This window comes from Salmo salar, chromosome ssa23 (assembly GCF_905237065.1).
Source record: "Salmo salar chromosome ssa23, Ssal_v3.1, whole genome shotgun sequence".
In the NCBI taxonomy this organism is placed as follows: domain Eukaryota; kingdom Metazoa; phylum Chordata; class Actinopteri; order Salmoniformes; family Salmonidae; genus Salmo; species Salmo salar.
This window is the reverse complement of record NC_059464.1, coordinates 40,179,833-40,205,491: the sequence shown is the minus strand read 5'-3', so window position 1 is coordinate 40,205,491 and position 25,659 is coordinate 40,179,833. Positions and strand designations below refer to the sequence as shown.

At 41.9% G+C, this 25,659-nt stretch overlaps 1 protein-coding gene across 3 annotated transcripts in view; it reads left to right on the top strand.

Annotated features, from left to right (window-relative positions):
• The window catches only part of LOC106584588 (ATP-binding cassette sub-family C member 8), a 181,053-nt gene that overhangs the window by 100,391 nt on the left and 55,003 nt on the right, over positions 1 to 25,659 (top strand). For all 3 annotated transcript variants that reach the window (XM_014170042.2, XM_014170041.2, XM_014170048.2), the window contains 6 exons: positions 7,837 to 7,877; positions 11,578 to 11,723; positions 17,741 to 17,882; positions 22,990 to 23,100; positions 24,647 to 24,719; positions 24,897 to 25,002. In XM_014170042.2, coding sequence (XP_014025517.2) covers positions 7,837 to 7,877; positions 11,578 to 11,723; positions 17,741 to 17,882; positions 22,990 to 23,100; positions 24,647 to 24,719; positions 24,897 to 25,002 — 619 coding nt within the window. The remainder of the gene's footprint in view (positions 1 to 7,836; positions 7,878 to 11,577; positions 11,724 to 17,740; positions 17,883 to 22,989; positions 23,101 to 24,646; positions 24,720 to 24,896; positions 25,003 to 25,659) is intronic.

Below are 25,659 nucleotides of genomic sequence, written 5' to 3'. Positions count from 1 at the left end.
CTCTACAGGTCCATATCTAGTAGGTTACCTACCTCTACAGGTCCATATCTAGTAGGTTACCTACCTCTACAGGTCCATATCTAGTAGGTTACCTACCTCTACAGGTCCATATCTAGGAGGTTACCTACCTCTACAGGTCCATATCTAGTAGGTTACGTTACCTACCTCTACAGGTCCATTCCTAGTAGGTTACGTTACCTACCTCTACAGGTCCATATCTAGTAGGTTGCGTTACCTACCTCTACAGGTCCATATCTAGTAGGTTACGTTACCTACCTCTACAGATCCATATCTAGTAGGTTACGTTACCTACCTCTACAGATCCATATCTAGTAGGTTACGTTACCTACCTCTACAGGTCCATATCTAGTAGGTTACCTACCTCTACAGGTCCATATCTAGTAGGTTACGTTACCTACCTCTACAGGTCCATATCTAGTAGGTTACGTTACCTACCTCTACAGGTCCATATCTAGTAGGTTACCTACCTCTACAGATCCATATCTAGTAGGTTACGTTACCTACCTCTACAGGTCCATATCTAGTAGGTTACGTTACCTACCTCTACAGGTCCATATCTAGTAGGTTACGTTACCTACCTCTACAGGTCCATATCTAGTAGGTTACGTTACCTACCTCTACAGGTCCATATCTAGTAGGTTACGTTACCTACCTCTACAGGTCCATATCTAGTAGGTTACGTTACCTACCTCTACAGGTCCATATCTAGTAGATTAAGTTACCTACCTCTACAGGTCCATATCTAGTAGATTAAGTTACCTACCTCTACAGGTCCATATCTAGTAGGTTACCTACCTCTACAGGTCCATATCTAGTAGGTTACCTACCTCTACAGATCCATATCTAGTAGGTTACCTACCTCTACAGATCCATATCTAGTAGGTTATGTTACCTACCTCTACAGGTCCATATCTAGTAGGTTACCTACCTCTACAGGTCCGTATCTAGTAGGTTACCTTACCTAAAATACACAGACCTATACACGTCCATATCTAGTAGGTTACCTTACCTAAAATACACAGACCTATACACGTCCATATCTAGTAGGTTATGTTACCTACCTCTACAGGTCCATATCTAGGAGGTTACCTACCTCTACAGGTCCATATCTAGTAGGTTACGTTACCTACCTCTACAGGTCCATATCTAGTAGGTTACGTTACCTACCTCTACAGATCCATATCTAGTAGGTTACGTTACCTACCTCTACAGGTCCATATCTAGGAGGTTACCTACCTCTACAGGTCCATATCTAGTAGGTTACGTTACCTACCTCTACAGAACCATATCTAGGAGGTTACCTACCTCTACAGGTCCATATCTAGTAGGTTATGTTACCTACCTCTACAGGTCCATATCTAGTAGGTTACCTACCTCTACAGGTCCATATCTAGTAGGTTACCTACCTCTACAGGTCCATATCTAGTAGGTTACCTACCTCTACAGGTCCATATCTAGTAGGTTACCTACCTCTACAGGTCCATATCTAGGAGGTTACCTACCTCTACAGGTCCATATCTAGTAGGTTATGTTACCTACCTCTACAGGTCCATTCCTAGTAGGTTACGTTACCTACCTCTACAGGTCCATATCTAGTAGGTTACGTTACCTACCTCTACAGATCCATATCTAGTAGGTTACGTTACTTACCTCTACAGATCCATATCTAGTAGGTTACGTTACCTACCTCTACAGATCCATATCTAGTAGGTTACGTTACCTACCTCTACAGGTCCATATCTAGTAGGTTACCTACCTCTACAGGTCCATATCTAGTAGGTTACGTTACCTACCTCTACAGGTCCATATCTAGTAGGTTACCTACCTCTACAGATCTATATCTAGTAGGTTACGTTACCTACCTCTACAGGTCCATATCTAGTAGGTTACCTACCTCTACAGATCCATATCTAGTAGGTTACGTTACCTACCTCTACAGGTCCATATCTAGTAGGTTACGTTACCTACCTCTACAGGTCCATATCTAGTAGGTTACGTTACCTACCTCTACAGGTCCATATCTAGTAGGTTACGTTACCTACCTCTACAGGTCCATATCTAGTAGGTTACGTTACCTACCTCTACAGGTCCATATCTAGTAGGTTACGTTACCTACCTCTACAGGTCCATATCTAGTAGGTTACGTTACCTACCTCTACAGGTCCATATCTAGGAGGTTACCTACCTCTACAGGTCCATATCTAGTAGGTTACGTTACCTACCTCTACAGGTCCATATCTAGTAGGTTACGTTACCTACCTCTACAGGTCCATATCTAGTAGGTTACGTTACCTACCTCTACAGGTCCATATCTAGTAGGTTACGTTACCTACCTCTACAGGTCCATATCTAGTAGGTTACGTTACCTACCTCTACAGGTCCATATCTAGTAGATTAAGTTACCTACCTCTACAGGTCCATATCTAGTAGATTAAGTTACCTACCTCTACAGGTCCATATCTAGTAGGTTACCTACCTCTACAGGTCCATATCTAGTAGGTTACCTACCTCTACAGATCCATATCTAGTAGGTTACCTACCTCTACAGATCCATATCTAGTAGGTTATGTTACCTACCTCTACAGGTCCATATCTAGTAGGTTACCTACCTCTACAGGTCCGTATCTAGTAGGTTACCTTACCTAAAATACACAGACCTATACACGTCCATATCTAGTAGGTTACCTTACCTAAAATACACAGACCTATACACGTCCATATCTAGTAGGTTATGTTACCTACCTCTACAGGTCCATATCTAGGAGGTTACCTACCTCTACAGGTCCATATCTAGTAGGTTACGTTACCTACCTCTACAGGTCCATATCTAGTAGGTTACGTTACCTACCTCTACAGATCCATATCTAGTAGGTTACGTTACCTACCTCTACAGGTCCATATCTAGGAGGTTACCTACCTCTACAGGTCCATATCTAGTAGGTTACGTTACCTACCTCTACAGAACCATATCTAGGAGGTTACCTACCTCTACAGGTCCATATCTAGTAGGTTATGTTACCTACCTCTACAGGTCCATATCTAGTAGGTTACCTACCTCTACAGGTCCATATCTAGTAGGTTACCTACCTCTACAGGTCCATATCTAGTAGGTTACCTACCTCTACAGGTCCATATCTAGTAGGTTACCTACCTCTACAGGTCCATATCTAGGAGGTTACCTACCTCTACAGGTCCATATCTAGTAGGTTACGTTACCTACCTCTACAGGTCCATTCCTAGTAGGTTACGTTACCTACCTCTACAGGTCCATATCTAGTAGGTTACGTTACCTACCTCTACAGATCCATATCTAGTAGGTTACGTTACCTACCTCTACAGATCCATATCTAGTAGGTGACGTTACCTACCTCTACAGGTCCATATCTAGTAGGTTACGTTACCTACCTCTACAGGTCCATATCTAGTAGGTTACCTACCTCTACAGGTCCATATCTAGTAGGTTACGTTACCTACCTCTACAGGTCCATATCTAGTAGGTTACGTTACCTACCTCTACAGGTCCATATCTAGTAGGTTACCTACCTCTACAGATCTATATCTAGTTGGTTACGTTACCTACCTCTACAGGTCCATATCTAGTAGGTTACGTTACCTACCTCTACAGGTCCATATCTAGTAGGTTACGTTACCTACCTCTACAGGTCCATATCTAGTAGGTTACGTTACCTACCTCTACAGGTCCATATCTAGTAGGTTACGTTACCTACCTCTACAGGTCCATATCTAGTAGGTTACGTTACCTACCTCTACAGGTCCATATCTAGTAGATTAAGTTACCTACCTCTACAGGTCCATATCTAGTAGATTAAGTTACCTACCTCTACAGGTCCATATCTAGTAGGTTACCTACCTCTACAGGTCCATATCTAGTAGGTTACCTACCTCTACAGATCCATATCTAGTAGGTTACCTACCTCTACAGATCCATATCTAGTAGGTTATGTTACCTACCTCTACAGGTCCATATCTAGTAGGTTACCTACCTCTACAGGTCCGTATCTAGTAGGTTACCTTACCTAAAATACACAGACCTATACACGTCCATATCTAGTAGGTTACCTTACCTAAAATACACAGACCTATACACGTCCATATCTAGTAGGTTATGTTACCTACCTCTACAGGTCCATATCTAGGAGGTTACCTACCTCTACAGGTCCATATCTAGTAGGTTACGTTACCTACCTCTACAGGTCCATATCTAGTAGGTTACGTTACCTACCTCTACAGATCCATATCTAGTAGGTTACGTTACCTACCTCTACAGGTCCATATCTAGGAGGTTACCTACCTCTACAGGTCCATATCTAGTAGGTTACGTTACCTACCTCTACAGAACCATATCTAGGAGGTTACCTACCTCTACAGGTCCATATCTAGTAGGTTATGTTACCTACCTCTACAGGTCCATATCTAGTAGGTTACCTACCTCTACAGGTCCATATCTAGTAGGTTACCTACCTCTACAGGTCCATATCTAGTAGGTTACCTACCTCTACAGGTCCATATCTAGTAGGTTACCTACCTCTACAGGTCCATATCTAGGAGGTTACCTACCTCTACAGGTCCATATCTAGTAGGTTATGTTACCTACCTCTACAGGTCCATTCCTAGTAGGTTACGTTACCTACCTCTACAGGTCCATATCTAGTAGGTTACGTTACCTACCTCTACAGATCCATATCTAGTAGGTTACGTTACTTACCTCTACAGATCCATATCTAGTAGGTTACGTTACCTACCTCTACAGATCCATATCTAGTAGGTTACGTTACCTACCTCTACAGGTCCATATCTAGTAGGTTACCTACCTCTACAGGTCCATATCTAGTAGGTTACATTACCTACCTCTACAGGTCCATATCTAGTAGGTTACGTTACCTACCTCTACAGGTCCATATCTAGTAGGTTACCTACCTCTACAGATCTATATCTAGTAGGTTACGTTACCTACCTCTACAGGTCCATATCTAGTAGGTTACGTTACCTACCTCTACAGGTCCATATCTAGTAGGTTACGTTACCTACCTCTACAGGTCCATATCTAGTAGGTTACGTTACCTACCTCTACAGGTCCATATCTAGTAGGTTACGTTACCTACCTCTACAGGTCCATATCTAGTAGGTTACGTTACCTACCTCTACAGGTCCATATCTAGTAGATTAAGTTACCTACCTCTACAGGTCCATATCTAGTAGATTAAGTTACCTACCTCTACAGGTCCATATCTAGTAGGTTACCTACCTCTACAGGTCCATATCTAGTAGGTTACCTACCTCTACAGATCCATATCTAGTAGGTTACCTACCTCTACAGATCCATATCTAGTAGGTTATGTTACCTACCTCTACAGGTCCATATCTAGTAGGTTACCTACCTCTACAGGTCCGTATCTAGTAGGTTACCTTACCTAAAATACACAGACCTATACACGTCCATATCTAGTAGGTTACCTTACCTAAAATACACAGACCTATACACGTCCATATCTAGTAGGTTATGTTACCTACCTCTACAGGTCCATATCTAGGAGGTTACCTACCTCTACAGGTCCATATCTAGTAGGTTACGTTACCTACCTCTACAGGTCCATATCTAGTAGGTTACGTTACCTACCTCTACAGATCCATATCTAGTAGGTTACGTTACCTACCTCTACAGGTCCATATCTAGGAGGTTACCTACCTCTACAGGTCCATATCTAGTAGGTTACGTTACCTACCTCTACAGAACCATATCTAGGAGGTTACCTACCTCTACAGGTCCATATCTAGTAGGTTATGTTACCTACCTCTACAGGTCCATATCTAGTAGGTTACCTACCTCTACAGGTCCATATCTAGTAGGTTACCTACCTCTACAGGTCCATATCTAGTAGGTTACCTACCTCTACAGGTCCATATCTAGTAGGTTACCTACCTCTACAGGTCCATATCTAGTAGGTTACCTACCTCTACAGGTCCATATCTAGTAGGTTATGTACCTACCTCTACAGGTCCATTCCTAGTAGGTTACGTTACCTACCTCTACAGGTCCATATCTAGTAGGTTACTTACCTACCTCTACAGATCCATATCTAGTAGGTTACGTTACCTACCTCTACAGGTCCATATCTAGTAGGTTACCCTACCTCTACAGATCCATATCTAGTAGGTTACGTTACCTACCTCTACAGGTCCATATCTAGTAGGTTACCTACCTCTACAGATCTATATCTAGTAGGTTACGTTACCTACCTCTACAGGTCCATATCTAGTAGGTTACCTACCTCTACAGATCCATATCTAGTAGGTTACGTTACCTACCTCTACAGGTCCATATCTAGTAGGTTACGTTACCTACCTCTACAGATCCATATCTAGTAGGTTACGTTACCTACCTCTACAGGTCCATATCTAGTAGGTTACGTTACCTACCTCTACAGGTCCATATCTAGTAGGTTACGTTACCTACCTCTACAGGTCCATATCTAGTAGGTTACGTTACCTACCTCTACAGATCCATATCTAGTAGGTTACATTACCTTTGCTTTAACCCTTTCACCAACTAAACACTTTTAATATGATTCAATTAAAGACAACCCTCAAATAGGTGTTGGACTTTTTTAGCATGCAATATAATGAATATCTCTGGATAGATCCGTAGCAGACCAAGGGAAGCTGATTCACTCATTGGAGTGGAAAATGCCCTACATAAAATGTTACCTCTCTCAACTCTTTGTCAGTCCGGCTAAAATTCATAAAATGTTACCCCTCTCAACTCTGTCAGTCCTACTAGAGCTCATAAAATGTACTCCTCTCAACTCTGTGTCAGCCCTGCTAGAGTTCATCAAATGTACTCCTCTCTACTCTGTGTCAGTCCTACTAGAGTTCATAAAATGTACTCCTCTCAACTCTGTGTCAGTCCTATTAGAGTTCATAAAATGTACTCCTCTCAACTCTGTGTCAGTCCCATTAGAGTTCATAAAATGTACTCCTCTCAATTCTGTGTCAGTCCTACTAGAGTTCATAAAATGTATGAACTGTAGTAGTAGTTTCATGCAATGAACTCTGTTTAATTCTTAGCCTTCTAAGTCATCTTGTCAGTTCCTCCAGGATTGTGCAATTCTGCAATCAGATTTGTTTTTGCAATATCAACCATTTCCTGCGTATTATCCAATGGCTTGCAAATTTAACCAATCACCACATAAAACAGTCATATCACAGCAATATTAATGCATTAAACTGTCTGACCACCGCAGTACAAAAGGAAGGCTCACAACTTTAACCAATCTCCACCCTTTTACTGCATGAAATGCTTCAATGTGTGTGTGTCTCTCTCAGTGCTGATGCTCTAGCTTAGTCCTAGACAACAACCGCTGTAAGCCATTCAGTTGAGCTGAGTTCCTGGAGAAAGACACAGCGAGGAAGGCACAAGCTGAGATCCTGGAGAAAGACACGGTCTGTAGAGAGAGACTGAGATCCTGGAGAAAGACACTGTCTATAGAGAGAGAGCCTGAGATCCTGGAGAAAGACACTGTCTGTAGAGAGAGAGAGCCTGGGATCCTGGAGAAAGACACTGTCTATAGAGAGAGAGCCTGAGATCCTGGAGAAAGACACTGTCTGTAGAGAGAGAGAGCCTGGGATCCTGGAGAAAGACACTGTCTATAGAGAGAGAGCCTGAGATCCTGGAGAAAGACACTGTCTGTAGAGAGAGAGAGCCTGGGAGAGGGATGACTGGAACAAACTGTCTGTACAGTATCTGAACCATACTGTCACGTATCTAATGTTGCTTATGTGTCTCCTTGTTCTCAGTATTCATGAACGCAGCCATCCCTATCGCAGCTGTCCTGACCGTGAGTATTCATTCCAGTTAAAAATGCCTATTCATATCTCATAGGTGCCCTTCATAATACTGTCTACAGCCTAGCCCAAATACCTGTCCTCCCTCACATTATAATATACTACTGTCTACAGCCTAGCCCAAATACCTGTCCTCCCTCACATTATAATATACTACTGTCTACAGCCTAGCCCAAATACCTGTCCTCCCTCACATTATAATATACTACTGTCTACAGCCTAGCCCAAATACCTGTCCTCCCTCACATTATAATATACTACAGTCTACAGCCTAGCTCAAATATCTGTCCTCCCTCACATTATAATATACTACTGTCTACAGCCTAGCCCAAATATCTGTCCTCCCTAACATTATAATATACTACTGTCTACAGCCTAGCCCAAATACCTGTCCTCCCTCATATTATAATATACTACTGTCTACAGCCTAGCCCAAATACCTGTCCTCCCTCACATTATAATATACTACTGTCTACAGCCTAGCCCAAATATCTGTCCTCCCTCACATTATAATATACTACTGTCTACAGCCTAGCTCAAATACCTGTCCTCCCTCACATTATAATATACTACTGTCTACAGCCTAGCCCAAATATCTGTCCTCCCTCACATTATAATATACTACTGTCTACAGCCTAGCCCAAATACCTGTCCTCCCTCACATTATAATATACTACTGTCTACAGCCTAGCCCAAATACCTGTCCTCCCTCACATTATAATATACTACTGTCTACAGCCTATCCCAAATATCTGTCCTCCCTCACATTATAATATACTACTGTCTACAGCCTAGCCCAAATACCTGTCCTCCCTAACATTATAATATACTACTGTCTACAGCCTAGCTCAAATACCTGTCCTCCCTCACATTATAATATAATACTGTCTACAGCCTAGCCCAAATACCCGTCCTCCCTCACATTATAATATACTACTGTCTACAGCCTAGCCCAAATACCTGTCCTCCCTCACATTATAATATACTATTGTCTACAGCCTAGCCCAAATATCTGTCCTCCCTCACATTATAATATACTACTGTCTACAGCCTAGCCCAAATACCTGTCCTCCCTCACATTATAATATACTACTGTCTACAGCCTAGCCCAAATACCTGTCCTCCCTCACATTATAATATACTACTGTCTACAGCCTAGCCCAAATACCTGTCCTCCCTCACATTATAATATACTACTGTCTACAGCCTAGCCCAAATACCTGTCCTCCCTCACATTATAATATACTAGTTTACAGCCTAGCCCAAATACCTGTCCTCCCTCACATTTTAATATACTAGTCTACAGCCTAGCCCAAATACCTGTCCTCCCTCACATTATAATATACTACTGTCTACAGCCTAGCTCAAATACCTGTCCTCCCTCACATTATAATATACTACTGTCTACAGCCTAGCCCAAATACCTGTCCTCCCTCACATTATAATATACTACTGTCTACAGCCTAGCCCAAATATCTGTCCTCCCTCACATTATAATATACTACTGTCTACAGCCTAGCCCAAATACCTGTCCTCCCTAACATTATAATATACTACTGTCTACAGCCTAGCTCAAATACCTGTCCTCCCTCACATTATAATATAATACTGTCTACAGCCTAGCCCAAATACCCGTCCTCCCTCACATTATAATATACTACTGTCTACAGCCTAGCCCAAATACCTGTCCTCCCTCACATTATAATATACTACTGTCTACAGCCTAGCCCAAATATCTGTCCTCCCTCACATTATAATATACTACTGTCTACAGCCTAGCCCAAATACCTGTCCTCCCTCACATTATAATATACTACTGTCTACAGCCTAGCCCAAATACCTGTCCTCCCTCACATTATAATATACTACTGTCTACAGCCTAGCCCAAATACCTGTCCTCCCTCACATTATAATATACTAGTTTACAGCCTAGCCCAAATACCTGTCCTCCCTCACATTTTAATATACTAGTCTACAGCCTAGCCCAAATACCTGTCCTCCCTCACATTATAATATACTACTGTCTACAGCCTAGCTCAAATACCTGTCCTCCCTCACATTATAATATACTACTGTCTACAGCCTAGCCCAAATACCTGTCCTCCCTCACATTATAATATACTACTGTCTACAGCCTAGCCCAAATACCTGTCCTCCCTCACATTATAATATACTAGTCTACAGCCTAGCCCAAATACCTGTCCTCCCTTACATTATAATATACTGCTGTCTACAGCCTAGCCCAAATACCTGTCCTCCCTCACATTATAATATACTACTGTCTACAGCCTAGCCCAAATACCTGTCCTCCCTCACATTATAATATACTACTGTCTACAGCCTAGCTCAAATACCTGTCCTCCCTCACATTATAATATACTACTGTCTACAGCCTAGCCCAAATACCTGTCTTCCCTTACATTATAATATACTACTGTCTACAGCCTAGCCCAAATACCTGTCCTCCCTCACATTATAATATACTACTGTCTACAGCCTAGCCCAAATACCTGTCCTCCCTCACATTATAATATACTAGTTTACAGCCTAGCCCAAATACCTGTCCTCCCTCACATTTTAATATACTAGTCTACAGCCTAGCCCAAATACCTGTCCTCCCTCACATTATAATATACTACTGTCTACAGCCTAGCTCAAATACCTGTCCTCCCTCACATTATAATATACTACTGTCTACAGCCTAGCCCAAATACCTGTCCTCCCTCACATTATAATATACTACTGTCTACAGCCTAGCCCAAATACCTGTCCTCCCTCACATTATAATATACTAGTCTACAGCCTAGCCCAAATACCTGTCCTCCCTTACATTATAATATACTGCTGTCTACAGCCTAGCCCAAATACCTGCCCTTTCTCTTTATTCACCACAGAACAGCATGTTTTGACCTCAACTCAAAATATTTCACTGCTCTGTGTGTTTTTCTCAGTGGATGGGCAATCCCTTTTCCCCAGTAAAGGGCACAGACCAGACTAGAGTGCTATTGCTCATAATCCAGTCAGTCTGGCATGTTGACGCTATAAAGGATGGCTAGTGACATTTCCCAGGGACACCGTAGAGGTTTGACATGGCAGGCCACTGTAAATCCCAGTTATATTTATGATAGCTGGAGCCGTCAAGGAAGGTTTTCGTGTGGTGACAAATCCAGTATGGCAGGCAGACAGGCAGGCAGGCAGACAGCGATAGAGAACACAAGGAGAGGTCCTTGAATTAGTCCTTGAATTAGTGAAATGTATTTTGGGAAGAGACAGTGATTGGTTTATCCCTCACCCTTTGGAACAAAAAATGAAATAGACATAGAGAGAGAGGACAAACTGATGTCCTGGATGAGCAATGTGGGTTGTGGAGACAGAGATTTGCTTATCATTGTTAAGCCCTGAAATTCTCAAGTTAATCACAAACTAAATGAACGGTAAAAACATTTGCAGAATCAGTTTTAATTGCTTATCTTTCTGAGGGATATTTATTATTTCAGGACCAAATCCTGTACTGTTAGATGCGAGCACAGCTCAGACTACAGCACACATCTACCATTGACATCAATGCATGCTTATGTAAAAGTTTGAGTTGCTAACTTGCGTTTGATTCAGACCTCACCCACAGTATACTGTATATGCTGGTTATTGGAGTGATTATTCATATTTTTCTCTCCTCTCGTCATTTGCCTCTAGACGTTTGTGGTCCATGTGCACATCTCTGAGGAGGCTGACCTGTCCCCTGCTGTAGCCTTCGCCTCCTTGTCCCTGTTCCACATCCTGGTCACTCCTCTCTTCCTGCTCTCCAGCGTGGTACGGTCCACGGTCAAGGCCCTGGTCAGGTGAGCTGGTTATCATGGACACCAGATGTGGGGTAACTATAGTTTTAACTATGCTTTGTTGAAAGAAACTATTTTTCCAGCGAACAAATAGTTACTTTCGAGGTGACTAGAACTATTTTAATACAGATCTGAAAAAATGACTACTTTTTAAAACTATTTGAATACAGATCCCAAAAATTACAACTTTTTTAACTGTATTTTTTATTTCACCATTATTTAACCAGGTAAGTTTACAACTGTGACCTGGTCAAGATAAAGCAGTGCGACACAAACAACACAGAGTTACACATGGAATAAACAAGCGTACAATCAATAACACAATAGAAAAAAAGAAAGTCTATATACAGTGTGTGCAAATGGCGTGAGGAGGTAAGGCAATAAATAGGCCATAGTAGCGAAGTAATTACAATTTAGCTAATTAACACTGGAGTGATAGATGAGCAGAAGATTATGTGCAAGTAGAAATACTGGTGTGCAAAAGAGCAGAAAAGTAAATAAAAACAGTATGGTGATGAGGAAGGTAGATTGGGTGGCCTATTTACAGATGGACTATGTACAGCTGCAGCGATCGGTTAGCTGCTCAGATAGCTGATGTTTAAAGTTAGTGAGGGAAATATAATATACAGATCCCAAAAAATGACTCATTTTTTACAGTAAACTTCCAGAAGAAGTCTTAAGGTATTAGAAATACATCAAAACACAATGTTGAAGTAAAGACCCCTGCCAACTGATATAAAAACAATTTAAATACAGATCCCAGAAAATGACTACTTTTTAAAGATATTTAAATACAGATCCCAGAAAATGACTACTTTTTAAAATATTTAAATGCAGATCCCCAAAAATGACTTTTTAAAACAATTTACAGATCCCAAACCTATTTTAATACAGATCTCAGGAGGTGACTACTTTTGGATTGGCTGCCTTCAACTAATGGCAGGGCTATATCTGGAACTGCATGTTGCAGATAGAAATAGAATGAATAGAGAACACACAATCTCCTATAGTATTCCAAGCAATCTGACAGTCATATTTGATCTACACAATACATTTCTATCTGAACATTTTGTAAATGTCCATTCTCCTGAATGTCCATTGCCCCATGTGTACATAATCAACTCAAATCAATTAACCAATGATATTTTGTAGAGATAAGTTTAAATGCGTTGTGGCGCTCAGCTACTGTAGGACTCAACATGCCACTAAAAAGGTTCAAATCTGCAATTCATTTTATAATATGTGAAAATACTGCAGAGAAATTCAAAGCCATTTGCAAACATTGCAAACAGCACGTTGGATGCTTGGCAAAAGCAACGTTGAACCTCTGTCCATCTGAGGGGAAGTGTTATTGTTTCAAACACACACTATACCATCTTTAAAGGGATAAATTACTCAGAATACAAACTAACATTATGTTCAACCTACCTTGGCTGTAGTTGATTCAAGAAGGCAGTTTTGTGATATTTAGTTTCCTTTTGACAATTAAAATACATATTTTGTTACTGTTAGCAATTCTCAGTAACACTTAATATTAAACTGTTCTTGTTCCTGTGTAATAAAACTGTAATTAAATAAAGGTTAAGGTTAAATAAATAATTGTAAAAATATATAATTTGGAGCATGTTGTTACATTGCATTTTAATTTCATAGCAATGAGCTGAGAGATTTCGTAACTACTGTACACAAGAGGAATAGTGACTCTTCCTTATTCCACTTATGTAAAAACTCCCTGACTATGCAATTATAAAGCCATTTCCAAGGCCTTATGTTACAACAATGTTGCTATGTAATAATCACAAAGTTACTAAACATTTATAAGAATTTGATGTCAAGTGTTACTGTATTACTTTGTCTCACTCATTATGAACATTTTTGTCATTTTAAAGCTGCAAAAGTCTTCTCTGATGTTGGTGATTCCATGTCCCTCACATATTTAATACTTTCAAATATAATTATTTTTCTGAGAACTGTATTTGAATATCAAAGAAAATAGTTGCCTTGTAGTTTAAACTCTGGTATTTTCAAATAAACTACAAAATACAACTATTTTCTGCCCAGGTCTGATGGACACACACAGTCGCATGCACACATGCCCACATGCACACACAGCTCTGTTTTTGAATTTTCAGAACATTTTGGGGAGTACAAATGTATTCCCATTAAAAATCCTATTTTCCCTAACCGTAACCTTAACCTTAACCCTAACCCTAACCTTAACCCCAAACCTTAAACCTAACCCTTAAGCCTAAAATAGCATTTGTGACAGACCGCCTTGATTCGGTCTTATGTAGAAAAATTTGAAATGGTGATTTTTACATTGGATAAAAGCAGACACAGAGCTACAAAATGGTATATCATACACTGCATTTGAGGAACAATGGGAAAGTAATTCTGTTTTGAAAGTTGATCAACTTGTAACCTCACTTTTGAGACAATGGCCTTTGAATGTTTTGGTACCTACTGGAGAGCTCTTCTTTGTCTATACCCATTCAGCATTGTTCACACCCTCTTAAGCTTTAGCCCCACCAATCTCTTTAAGGGTTGATCCGAGTGTTGTCCAAACAGCAGCAGTCAAGCACACAAGCTACCTGGCTAACGTTGGCTAGCTTGCTAGCTACTTCCAGACACAAATGACAGAACAGCTCACTGACCATTTTACTCGCCCTAGCAGAGATGGTTAGGCTGTTTTTATGTTATCCAGAGCGATGGTGACTGCAACTGTGCTGCTGGCAACAATTTATGCTTTTTTTGCCAACGTTTACTGACACCGGCCATATTCAACGGGTGTTGAGCGTTCGTAAAAATTCGCCAACTATGTCTATCAACAGTTGTCAACATTCTATTGAAATTGTTACTTGCATAGTGGAGTATTTGTTAAAACATGTAGCTAGCTAGCTAGCTAGCTAGCTAGCTAAACAATGAACCATAATCCCAGCTCATGATGTTACTACATGCATGAATTTGCAGGTAGCTAACCAACCAGGTTCAATGTTAGCTAGCTAACATTAGGCAATAACTAGCAAAGCAAATGGCTCTGCGATACAAATAATAAGATCATACACATAACATTAGCTAGCTAGCCAGCCGGCTAACGTTAGCTAGCTAACTGCACACTTTAACTTGAAATGAAAACGACTTTGTCAAAATTAGAAACGTGTAATATCTGAAAATGTAGCTTGCTAGACTATCTTACCCGTATACATCATAGATGGATTCTTCTCTCTGTCATGGATGCCATGGTTGCCCTTAGTTTGAAGATGTAATCTGGAGACAGGTGTTTTCTCCATCTCCTCAGCTATTGTAGTCTAACTCCACTGATTTCAAAACTCTGTCCTCCAGAAAGTGGATAGAAACACTTATGCAGCTCCACTATGCGATATATTTTTTAAAAAGCCGCATTTGTCACATATACTCCCTCTCCGGCCTCTAGGTCATCAGGCTGCTGATTATCAAGCAACACCTGTCACCATTGTCAAGCCACCAGCGCCTCATGACACTCACCTGGACTCCATCACCTCCTTGATTATCTTCCCTAAATCTGTCACTCCCCTTGGTTCTTTCCTCCGGTGTTATTGACTCTGTTTCATGTCGGTGCGTTGTTTGTGGTTCTTGTTTATTGTTTTATTTATTTATTAAAACACTCACTCCCTGTACTTGCTTCCCAACTCTCAGTGCACTCGTTACAGCGTTAGACAGGATTACCTACACATACTGACCAGCTCAAATAGACAGAAGCGTGCTATATGGCAGACCAATCCGAAGTCATCTCTTGGCATGTCCAGCCCACTCATTATCTTAGCCAATCATGGCTAGCGGGAAGGGTTCTGCCTTTTTCTGTGGCTTAACCAACTAGGCTCGTAATTGTATTCATATTTACAGATTGCATACATGTTTGTTATTAAGGCACATGAAAAAAACGCATTTTGATTTAAAAAAAGGTTTACGCTCAAATGTCTCTCTTGTAAAGTAGTGACCTGCGACATACGCCTAGTTTCCTGAAACGAGTCACATTTTAGCAATTTCAGGACATGAAAAAAGTCCTGACTTTTCACATTTTTTCTTGTTGTCAGGACATTGAGGTCCTGATAAGGGGACACACACACACACATACACACACACACACACACACTGAGATTAATTGAACTGAGTAGCGGTGTTCAATTAAGTTGAGATAAGGTGAATTTACATAAAATCTACCAGAATAAAGTTTTTAACTGGGGTGAAACTAAACTGAAGTCAGAGTGAATCAATCTAGATTTTCTCTTTGACAGTGCCTCAGTCAGTAAAACACCTGTCCGTTTCCCTCAGTAACATTAACTTCTACACTGGTGATTAGTTTAACTGCTGAAATGTATTGTCTTGTCATAGAGCTACCCTTCACCATCTTTCTTTTCCTCACAGACCATTACCCATCCAATCATACAGTTCTAAAGACTGCTTGGAGCATCTTACTCTGCACAAGTATTTTTGTTTTAGTTTTTCAAACCTCCATTTGAGTGGTCCACAATGTGTTTTAAAATAATCTGTATTGTGTATTGTTGTATCATTGTGGAGTGACACTTAATTACATTTTTATAACTAACACGATCCTATCTTTATTAATCTCCTGTCTTTATTAATGGTGACAGCAAGTTGAGTGTGATGCTGTATCTCAGGGTTAATCTAAGTCCATCGTTCCATGTACGGTCAAGAGGTCCTTATGATACCCGTAACAGCCTGGCATTGACACTGCCATTCTGCCATACAGCTGGAGCATTCTGCTATTCTGCTCTGCTGCAGTGGCTTTGGACACTCGCACACGATCAGTCCTCACAATTCATTTAGAATGCTGAAGGATAGAATGTTAAAAAAGTATTGCGTAATGGGATCGAAGTCAATAACTCCTGTATCCTGGCATTTGAGTGAAGCTGAAGTGAAGTCTGACAATTCTGACATGACCTGGCTTTGAGAAGTGGTTGCCGGCTCCAGTGAGTGTGGAACATGCGTTTCATTCTGGAGTACATAGAGAGAGAGGAGAAAGAGAATAGTGAATTGAGGGAACAGAGAAAGAGAGGGAGAGAGAGCAGATAAGAGAACAGAGAGAGGGACAGGGTGATATAGAGGAGGTTGGGAAGTAGGGAAGACACAGGGAGGAATGAGAGCGGGGGAGTGAGAGAGAGGGGGAGTGAGAGAGAGGGGGAGTGAGAGAGAAGGGGGAGTGAGAGAGAGAGGAGGGAGGGAGTGAGAGAGGGGGGGACAGAGAAGTGAAGCAATGTTCCACTAAATTGATGGGCCAATAAGAGCTCTTCAAATGTGTGATGAGAGCCTGGAGTGTAACAGTACTTCTAGTCACAGCTGACTCAACCTGATTTACAGTAGATGTACAGCAAGGCCCATATTGTTTGTGAATATTTTGCTTAGGTGTGTAGTCATGTTTGTACTTAGGACTTCTACTAATCATGTTCACACCTTTATGCTCTAGTTGATTCCAGATGTTCTGAAGCTGGAGAAGGTAGATGACGGTGATAAGATGGCTGATTCTAATGCTTTCATTTGACCTGAAGCTGGAGAAGGTAGATGACGGTGATAAGATGGCTGATTCTAATACTTTCATTTGACCTGAAGCTGGAGAAGGTAGATGACGGTGATAAGATGGCTGATTCTAATGCTTTCATTTGACCTGAAGCTGGAGCAGGTAGATGACGGTGATAAGATGGCTGATTCTAGTTTGGCCCAGAAAAAGGCACATATAAAAACAGAGTACTTTATCACTGTTGACTACAAACCAATCACCTTTTCACTCCTCGTCATTTTTGCCTTCTTCTATCAGATGTACAGTCCAATGAGACTTACCTGGCACTTTTACTTTGAAAACCCTCTTGCTGTGTTGTTCCCTATCCAATCTCCAAAACAGTAACTTTTCCTCATTTTAACTCACTCTGGAAAACAGCATCTGCTAATACTAGAATGTGGAAATATGAAATGTATCGGTCATGTCCCCCTGTAACCCTAACCCTGTAACCCCTGTTTCCTCATAGTGCCCAGAAGCTGAGTGAGTTCTTCAGTAGTGATGAGATTGGAGATGAGCAGGAGCCCAATGCTACCATGCCCACGGGCCCTAGCAACCACAAAACCATTCCCTCCGGCCCCAGAAACCACAACAGCAAGTACCAGGCAGTGGTGAGTACCCAGCTATCACATAATGTTCTGAGAACCTTATGTTTCTTAGAGCTTGGTGAGAGTGTGGTTGTCCTATGGTGATTTAGCATACAAACTTCCTAAAACTTTCTGCGAATGGTACAGGATAGTTGCTTGGTTTTGGAACATTCTCAGAACATTTTAGTAACTTTAACAGAATGTTTTGTAAAAGTTCAAACATCGTTACATTTATACTGAACAAAAAATATAAACACAACATGTAAAGTGTTGGTCCCATGAGCTCAAATAAAAGATCCCAGAAATGTTCCATACGCAGAAAAAGTTTATTACTCTCAAATTTCGTGCACAAATTTGTTTTCATCCCTGTTAGTGTGTAACGGCCGTCGAAGGGAGTAGACCAAGGCGCAGCGTGTTGAGTGCTCATCATGAATTTATTGTACTGAGAACACATAAACAAAAACAACAGCCAAACAGTTCTGTCAGGTAAGCAACACTAAACAGAAATGAACCACCCACAAAACCCAAAGGAAAACAGGCTGCCTAAGTATGGCTCCCAATCAGAGACAACGATATACAGCTGTCCCTGATTGAGAACCATACCCGGCCAAAACAAAGAAATACAAAACATAGAAAAAAGGACATAGAATGCCCACCCTAGTCACACCCTGGCCTAACCAAAATAGAGAATAAAACCCTCTCTATGGCCAGGACGTGACATAGTGAGCATTTCTCTTTTTCCAAGATAATCCATCCACCTGACAGGTATGGCATATCAAGAAGCTGATTAAATAGCATGATCATTACAAAGGTGCACCTTGTGCTGGGGACAATAAAAGGCCACTCTACAATGTCACAGATGTCTCAAGTTTTGAAGGAGCGTGCAATTGGCATGCAGAGTGCAGGAATGTCCACCAGAGCTGTTGCCAGAGAATTTAATGTTAATTTCTATACCATAAGCCGCTCTTCAAAGTCATTTTAGAGAATTTGGCAGTACATCCAACCGGCCTCATAACTGCAGACCATGTGTAACCACGCCAGCCCAGGACCTCTTCCTCTGCAGGATCATCTGAGACCAGCCACCCAGATAGCTGATGAAACTGTGTGTTTGCTCAACCAAATCATTTTTGCAAAAACTGTCATAAACCATCTCAGGAAAGAGATTTAACGACGCTCTTACAAAGGTTCTTACGATGAACTTAGGCTTAAGATGCTTTTGGGAAACCGGGACCTGTTCTCTATCCTTGGAATTAGTGAATTGCGCCACCAGGATGGAGATAGCATGCCATGTTTTCCACATACAAAGCTTTTCATTTTAGTCTATTCAAACAGACCCTATTTCAAAGGAAACAAGCAATCATTAAGATCATGTGTTGTCAATTAGTGGGCGCGTTAAATCTCCGAGCTGTTTGCCAAAACCATCGTTATTAACGTTGCACTTTAAAATGGCCATAATCTAATGCCTGTCTCACTCGCAGAACAGCTAAGTGCGTCGTTAGATGCTTCCTTGCCCTCTCTCCTTTCTTTATACACAGAAGATCTCTGCTAAACATAGAATCACATGGTTTATCCGTCTCTCCTTTACCACCGACAACTTCCGAACAAAGTTGACAACAAATACAAAGTTGTCTTTGCAATTGATACAAACAAGTGACGTAGAAAAAGATGCTTCATATGAAAATCGAGATGACTGCATTAAAAATATAGAAAGTAGGCAATAGGCCTATTTCAAACATATTGAAATACATTTCATGTTCAATCAAAGGAGTTCCATTTTGCTTCTGTCTGTAATTTGTCTCAATATATTTCATAATATGTAGCCTAACGTGTGCAATGATGTGCCAAATCAGTGGTTAATTGCATTTTTATTAGGTAAGCTTTAGAATAAGCCGCCTCAATATTTGCAGCCGTAGGTGGTAATATCTCTCTAGAAGCTGATCCGCTATCAGTATGGTGAAATAAATATATTGTTAAGCTAAGATTTGAATGGAGTAAGCGGATCTGAAAGCACATGCTCCAACGACACACTTAGCGACCATTCTCTCTGCATGGTGTTTTGGGAAACGCATGTGACATCTTCGGATATTGTTGGAAAGATGCATTGATAAAACACTTGTAAGCTATCACTATCGTGAAACCGGGCCACCAGGAAACCAGAGTCAAATGTTCTCAGAACCTCCCTGCAACCTAAAAATAAACGTTCCCAGAACAGGCGAAACATTCACTTCTGTTCTCAGAACGCTTAAAAAATGTTTGTTTTACCAGTCAGGAAACGTATGGCTTCTGTTTTAATATGTGACTCATCACCTGGATTTGGTCTTAAAACCTGTTGAGGACAGACATTCCGCTAGCAGAACGCCTAGCCAACATCCAATGGAACAGCAGGACGCGAAATACAAAACCTCAAAAATCTAATAATTTCAATTTCTCAAACATACAACTATTTTACACCATTTTAAAGATACACTTCTCCTTAATCCAACCACATTGTCCGATTTCAAAAAGGCTTTACAGTGAAAACATTAGATTATGTTAGGAGAGTACATAGACAAAAATAACCACACAGCCATTTTCCAAGCAAGGATATATGTCACAAAAACCCAAAACACAGATAAATGAAGCACTAACCTTTGACGATCTTCATCAGATGACACTCCTAGGACATCATGTTACACAATACATATATGTTTTGTTTGATAAAGTTCATATTTTTATCCAGAAACAGCATTTTACATTGGTGCGTGATGTTCAGAAAATGTATTCCCACGAAAAACTCCTGGTGAATTTACAAAAATACTCATCATAAACGTTGACAAAATACATAACAATTATCTTAAGAATTATAGATACAGTACTCCTTTATGCAACCGCTGTGTCAGATTTTAAAATAGCTTTACAGAGAAAGCACATTTTTCAATATTCTGAGTACATAGCTCGCCATCACAGCAAGCTATACAGACACCCGCCAAGTTCGGGGTCACCTAAACTCAGAATTAGTATTATAAATATTCTCTTACCTTTGTTGATCTTTGTCAGAATGCACTCCCAGGACTGCTACTTACACAAGAAATGTTGTTTTTGTTCAAAATAATCCATATTTATGTCCAAATACCTCCGTTTTATTCGTGCGTTCAGGTCACTATCCAAAGGCATAACGCGTGAGCGCAATTCGAGACACAAAAAGTGAAAATGTTCCATTACCGTACTTAGAAGCATGTCAAACGTTGTTTAAAATCAATCTTTATGGTATTTTTAACGTAAAAATGCGATAATATTCCAACCGGACAATAGCGTATTCATTCAAGGAAAAAAAGAAGGAACAGCACGCTCGCGGGACAGCGCATATCCAATCCCTTTGTCCCCAGGCAGTCCACTCAGTGACTGAGCTCCTATACTCTGCCCAGTTACAGGAGACAGATGAAACAACTTTCTGAAGGCTTTTGACAGCCAATGGAAGCCTTAGGAAGTGCAACGTGACCCCACAGACACTGTAGTTTCGAAAGGGATTAGAAAGAAGAACTGCAATTCTCAGATCCTCCACTTTCTGGTTGAATTTTTCTCAGGTTTTTGCCTGCCATATGAGTTCTGTTATACTCACAGACACCATTCAAACAGTTTTAGAAACTTCAGAGTGTTTTCTATCCAAATCTACTAATAATATGCATATTGTAGTTTCTGGGCACGAGTAGTAACCAGTTTAATTTGGGTACGTTTTTCATCCAGCCGTGAAATAAAAGTAGAGACTCAGAGCTACAAAATGGTATATCATACACTGCATTTTTTAGGAACAATGGGAAAGTAATTCTGCTTTGAAACTTTAACTTGTAAACTCCCTTTTGAGAAAATGGTTTTTGAATGTTTTGGTATCTAGTGAAGAGCTCTTCTTTGTCTACACCCATTCAGCATTGTTCACAACCTCTTAAGCTTTAGCCCCACCCATCTCGTTTCGCTCACAGTGCGTTCAGAGCACACACTTGACGCTCTGGCCAATGATTTGTTTACCTCTGGATAACATGAAAACAGCCTAACCAGCTCTGCTGGCAACAATTTCATTATGCTTTTTTGCAGACATTTATTGACACCGGCCGTATTCAACAGGTGTTGTACACTTTAGCTTAAGACATGTAGCTAGCTAGGTAAACAATGAACCTAGCTAGGTAAACAATATGTAAGATCACAGATGTCAAGTAACGTTAGCTAACGAGCTAGCCAGCTAACGTTAGCTAGTTAAACAACAATGAACATAGTGCCAAATCATGTTGTTTCTACCCTGCGTGAATCTGCTGGAAGCTAATCAACCAGCATTGGGCTCTAACTAGCAAAGCAAACGGCTCTGGGATGAGAATAATAACATACACGTAACGTTAGCTAGGGAGAAAGCCAGCTAACGTTAGCTAGCTAACAGTACACTTTAGTTAAAAGACATGTAGCTAACTAGCTAGGTAAACAATGAACCTAGCTAGGTAAACATCGTGTAAGATCACACGCGTCACATAATGTTAGCTAACGAGCCAGCCAGCCAGCTAACATTAGCTAGTTAAACAACAATGAACATAGTGCCAAATCATGTCATTACTACCCTGCATGAATATTCTGTGAGCTAACCAGCCAGTTTCAATGTTAGCTAGCTAACATTGGGATCTATCTGGCAAAGCAAACGGTTCTAGGATACGAATAACAACGTCATAAATGTAACGTTAGCTAGGGAGCCAGCCAGTTAATGTTAGCTGGCTAGCTAACAGTACACTTTAGCTTGAATTGAAACCACTTTCTGTCAAAATTAGAAACGTGTAATATCTGAAAATGTAGCTAGCTAGACTACCTTACCCGTATATGTCATCATGCATGATGTCATCCGTCTCCCTGTCATGGATGCCATACCACGGTTGCCCTTAGTTTGAAGATGTAATCGCAAGCGCACACATACATGAACAAACACAAAGAGCTCTTAAACACTCAACCACTCATTCACAGGCAGAATGCACATCAATGTTGTAGTTAATGTCCTCCTTCCACCCCAACCTCATTTACACATACACTCTCACCACCTCCTCCACCAACTCTGTGGTTTTCATAGTGGTCCTGTAAAAAGCCTAAGCAATGCACTGCCCCCTCCCTGCACCTCTCCCAGCCTCTGAAGGTGGTGAACAGGAAGAGACATCCCAGGGACGATTGGAACAACTACAGCCATGAGGGAGGCAACCCACCCCCCCAGGATGGAGACCAAGACCTCTGCATCAGGGTGAGTAGGAGGCAGACCAGGAGAAGGACCACTGGATCAGGGTGAGTGAGAGGTAGACCAGGAGGACCTAGACCTCTGGATCAGGGTGAGTGAGAGGTAGACCAGGAGGACCTAGACCTCTGGATCAGGGTGAGTGAGAGGTAGACCAGGAGGACCTAGACCTCTGGATCAGGGTGAGTGAGAGGTAGACCAGGAGGACCTAGACCTCTGGATCAGGGTGAGTGAGAGGTAGACCAGGAGGACCTAGACCTCTGGATCAGGGTGAGTGAGAGGTAGACGAGGAGGACCTAGACCTCTGGATCAGGGTGAGTGAGAGGTGGACCAGGAGGACCTAGACCTCTGGATCAGGGTGAGTGAGAGGTAGACCTGGAGGACCTAGACCTCTGGATCAGGGTGAGTGAGAGGTGGACCAGGAGGACCTAGACCTCTGGATCAGGGTGAGTGAGAGGTGGACCAGGAGGACCTAGACCTCTGGATCAGGGGTGAGTGAGAGGTAGACCAGGAGGACCTAGACCTCTGGATCAGGGTGAGTGAGAGGTAGACCAGGAGGACCTAGACCTCTGGATCAGGGTGAGTGAGAGGTAGACCAGGAGGACCTAGACCTCTGGATCAGGGTGAGTGAGAGGTAGACCAGGAGGACCTAGACCTCTGGATCAGGGTGAGTGAGAGTTGGACCAGGAGGACCTAGACCTCTGGATCAGGGTGAGTGAGAGGTGGACCAGGAGGACCTAGACCTCTGGATCAGGGTGAGTGAGAGGTGGACCAGGAGGACCTAGACCTCTGGATCAGGGTGAGTGAGAGGTAGACCAGGAGGACCTAGACCTCTGGATCAGGGTGAGTGAGAGGTGGACCAGGAGGACCTAGACCTCTGGATCAGGGTGAGTGAGAGGTAGACCAGGAGGACCTAGACCTCTGGATCAGGGTGAGTGAGAGGTAGACCAGGAGGACCTAGACCTCTGGATCAGGGTGAGTGAGAGGTAGACCAGGAGGACCTAGACCTCTGGATCAGGGTGAGTGAGAGGTGGACCAGGAGGACCTAGACCTCTGGATCAGGGTGAGTGAGAGGTGGACCAGGAGGACCTAGACCTCTGGATCAGGGTGAGTGAGAGGTAGACCAGGAGGACCTAGACCTCTGGATCAGGGTGAGTGAGAGGTGGACCAGGAGGACCTAGACCTCTGGATCAGGGTGAGTGAGAGGTAGCAGATAGAACTAGACAGAAGTTCAAACTATCATTCAGTCTCATCAGTGTGCTGCCAGTGAGATTCTCCTGTCTGACTGATTACTGCTGACCCTGTCCTGTCTGACCTTCTACTGCTGACCCTCTCCTGTCTGACTGCTTACTGCTGACCCTGTCCTGTCTGACTGCTTACTGCTGACCCTGTCCTGTCTGACTGCTTACTGCTGACCCTGTCCTGTCTGACTGCTTACTGCTGACCCTCTCCTGTCTGACTCCTTACTCAGTCAGATTAGGTTTTTGTGAAAGCAGTGGGAATCAGTCTTTGACATTTGCTTTGATCAATGTGTGTGTGATGTTTCTTTCTCCAGATAACCAGTGGCTATTTCACCTGGACAGATGGGACTCCCACCCTGTCTAACGTAGACATCAAGGTTCCCTTTGGTAAGGCTCTGCTGCTGGAGGAAGGTTAAACGCCATAGCATTCATACTCTATTAAAGGAATCACTAGAGGAATCACTACTCCCTCCTCCAACTCCCCCATCTCTCATCTCGCTCTACTCTCTCTCTCCCACCTAGTTTCTCATTTCCTGTGTGTCTCTCTCTCGCTCTCTCTCTCAGGTCAGCTGACTATGATCGTGGGCCAGGTGGGTTGTGGGAAGTCATCCCTGTTGCTGGCAGCTCTGGGAGAGATGCAGAGAGTCTCTGGGACTGTCACCTGGAACATGTAAGACTGGATGAAATTACTACTCACACCGCAGACATCATACTGTTGATATATGGATGGACAGTAAACTACTAGTAGGATGGACATACTAAATGGTTGACAAGCCTCTTTCTCATCCAAAGTATAAAGAAGGTCTATTAAATTACAGTAGGTTCATGTGGCCTGAGCTCAGATTATGTCAATTTGAAAGGTCATAGGTTAGAGGTGAAAGGTGTATTGACTCCAGAGTTCAAGGTAGCTATCCGCAGAGAGGCAGGTACAGTAGCTGTCCACAGAGAACCAGGTGTCCGTCCACAGAAAACCAGGTAGCCATCCACAGAGAGTCAGGTAGCCGTCCACAGATGACTGACTGTTTACCTCTCTCAGTGATACAAAATGCTCTTAAATCGAATCAAATCCAATTTTATTTGTCACGTGCTTTGTAAACTAACGGTGAAATGCTTACTTACGGGCCCTTCCCAACAATACAGAGAGAAAAAAGATAAATCTAAAAATAATAACAAGAGGAATAAATACACAACAAGTAACGATAACTTGGCTATATACACAGGGTGCCAGTACCGAGTCGATGTGCAGGGTTACGAGGTAACTGAGGTAGATACTTACTCAGTACATATATGTACATATAGGTAGGGATAAAGTGACTAGGCAACTGGA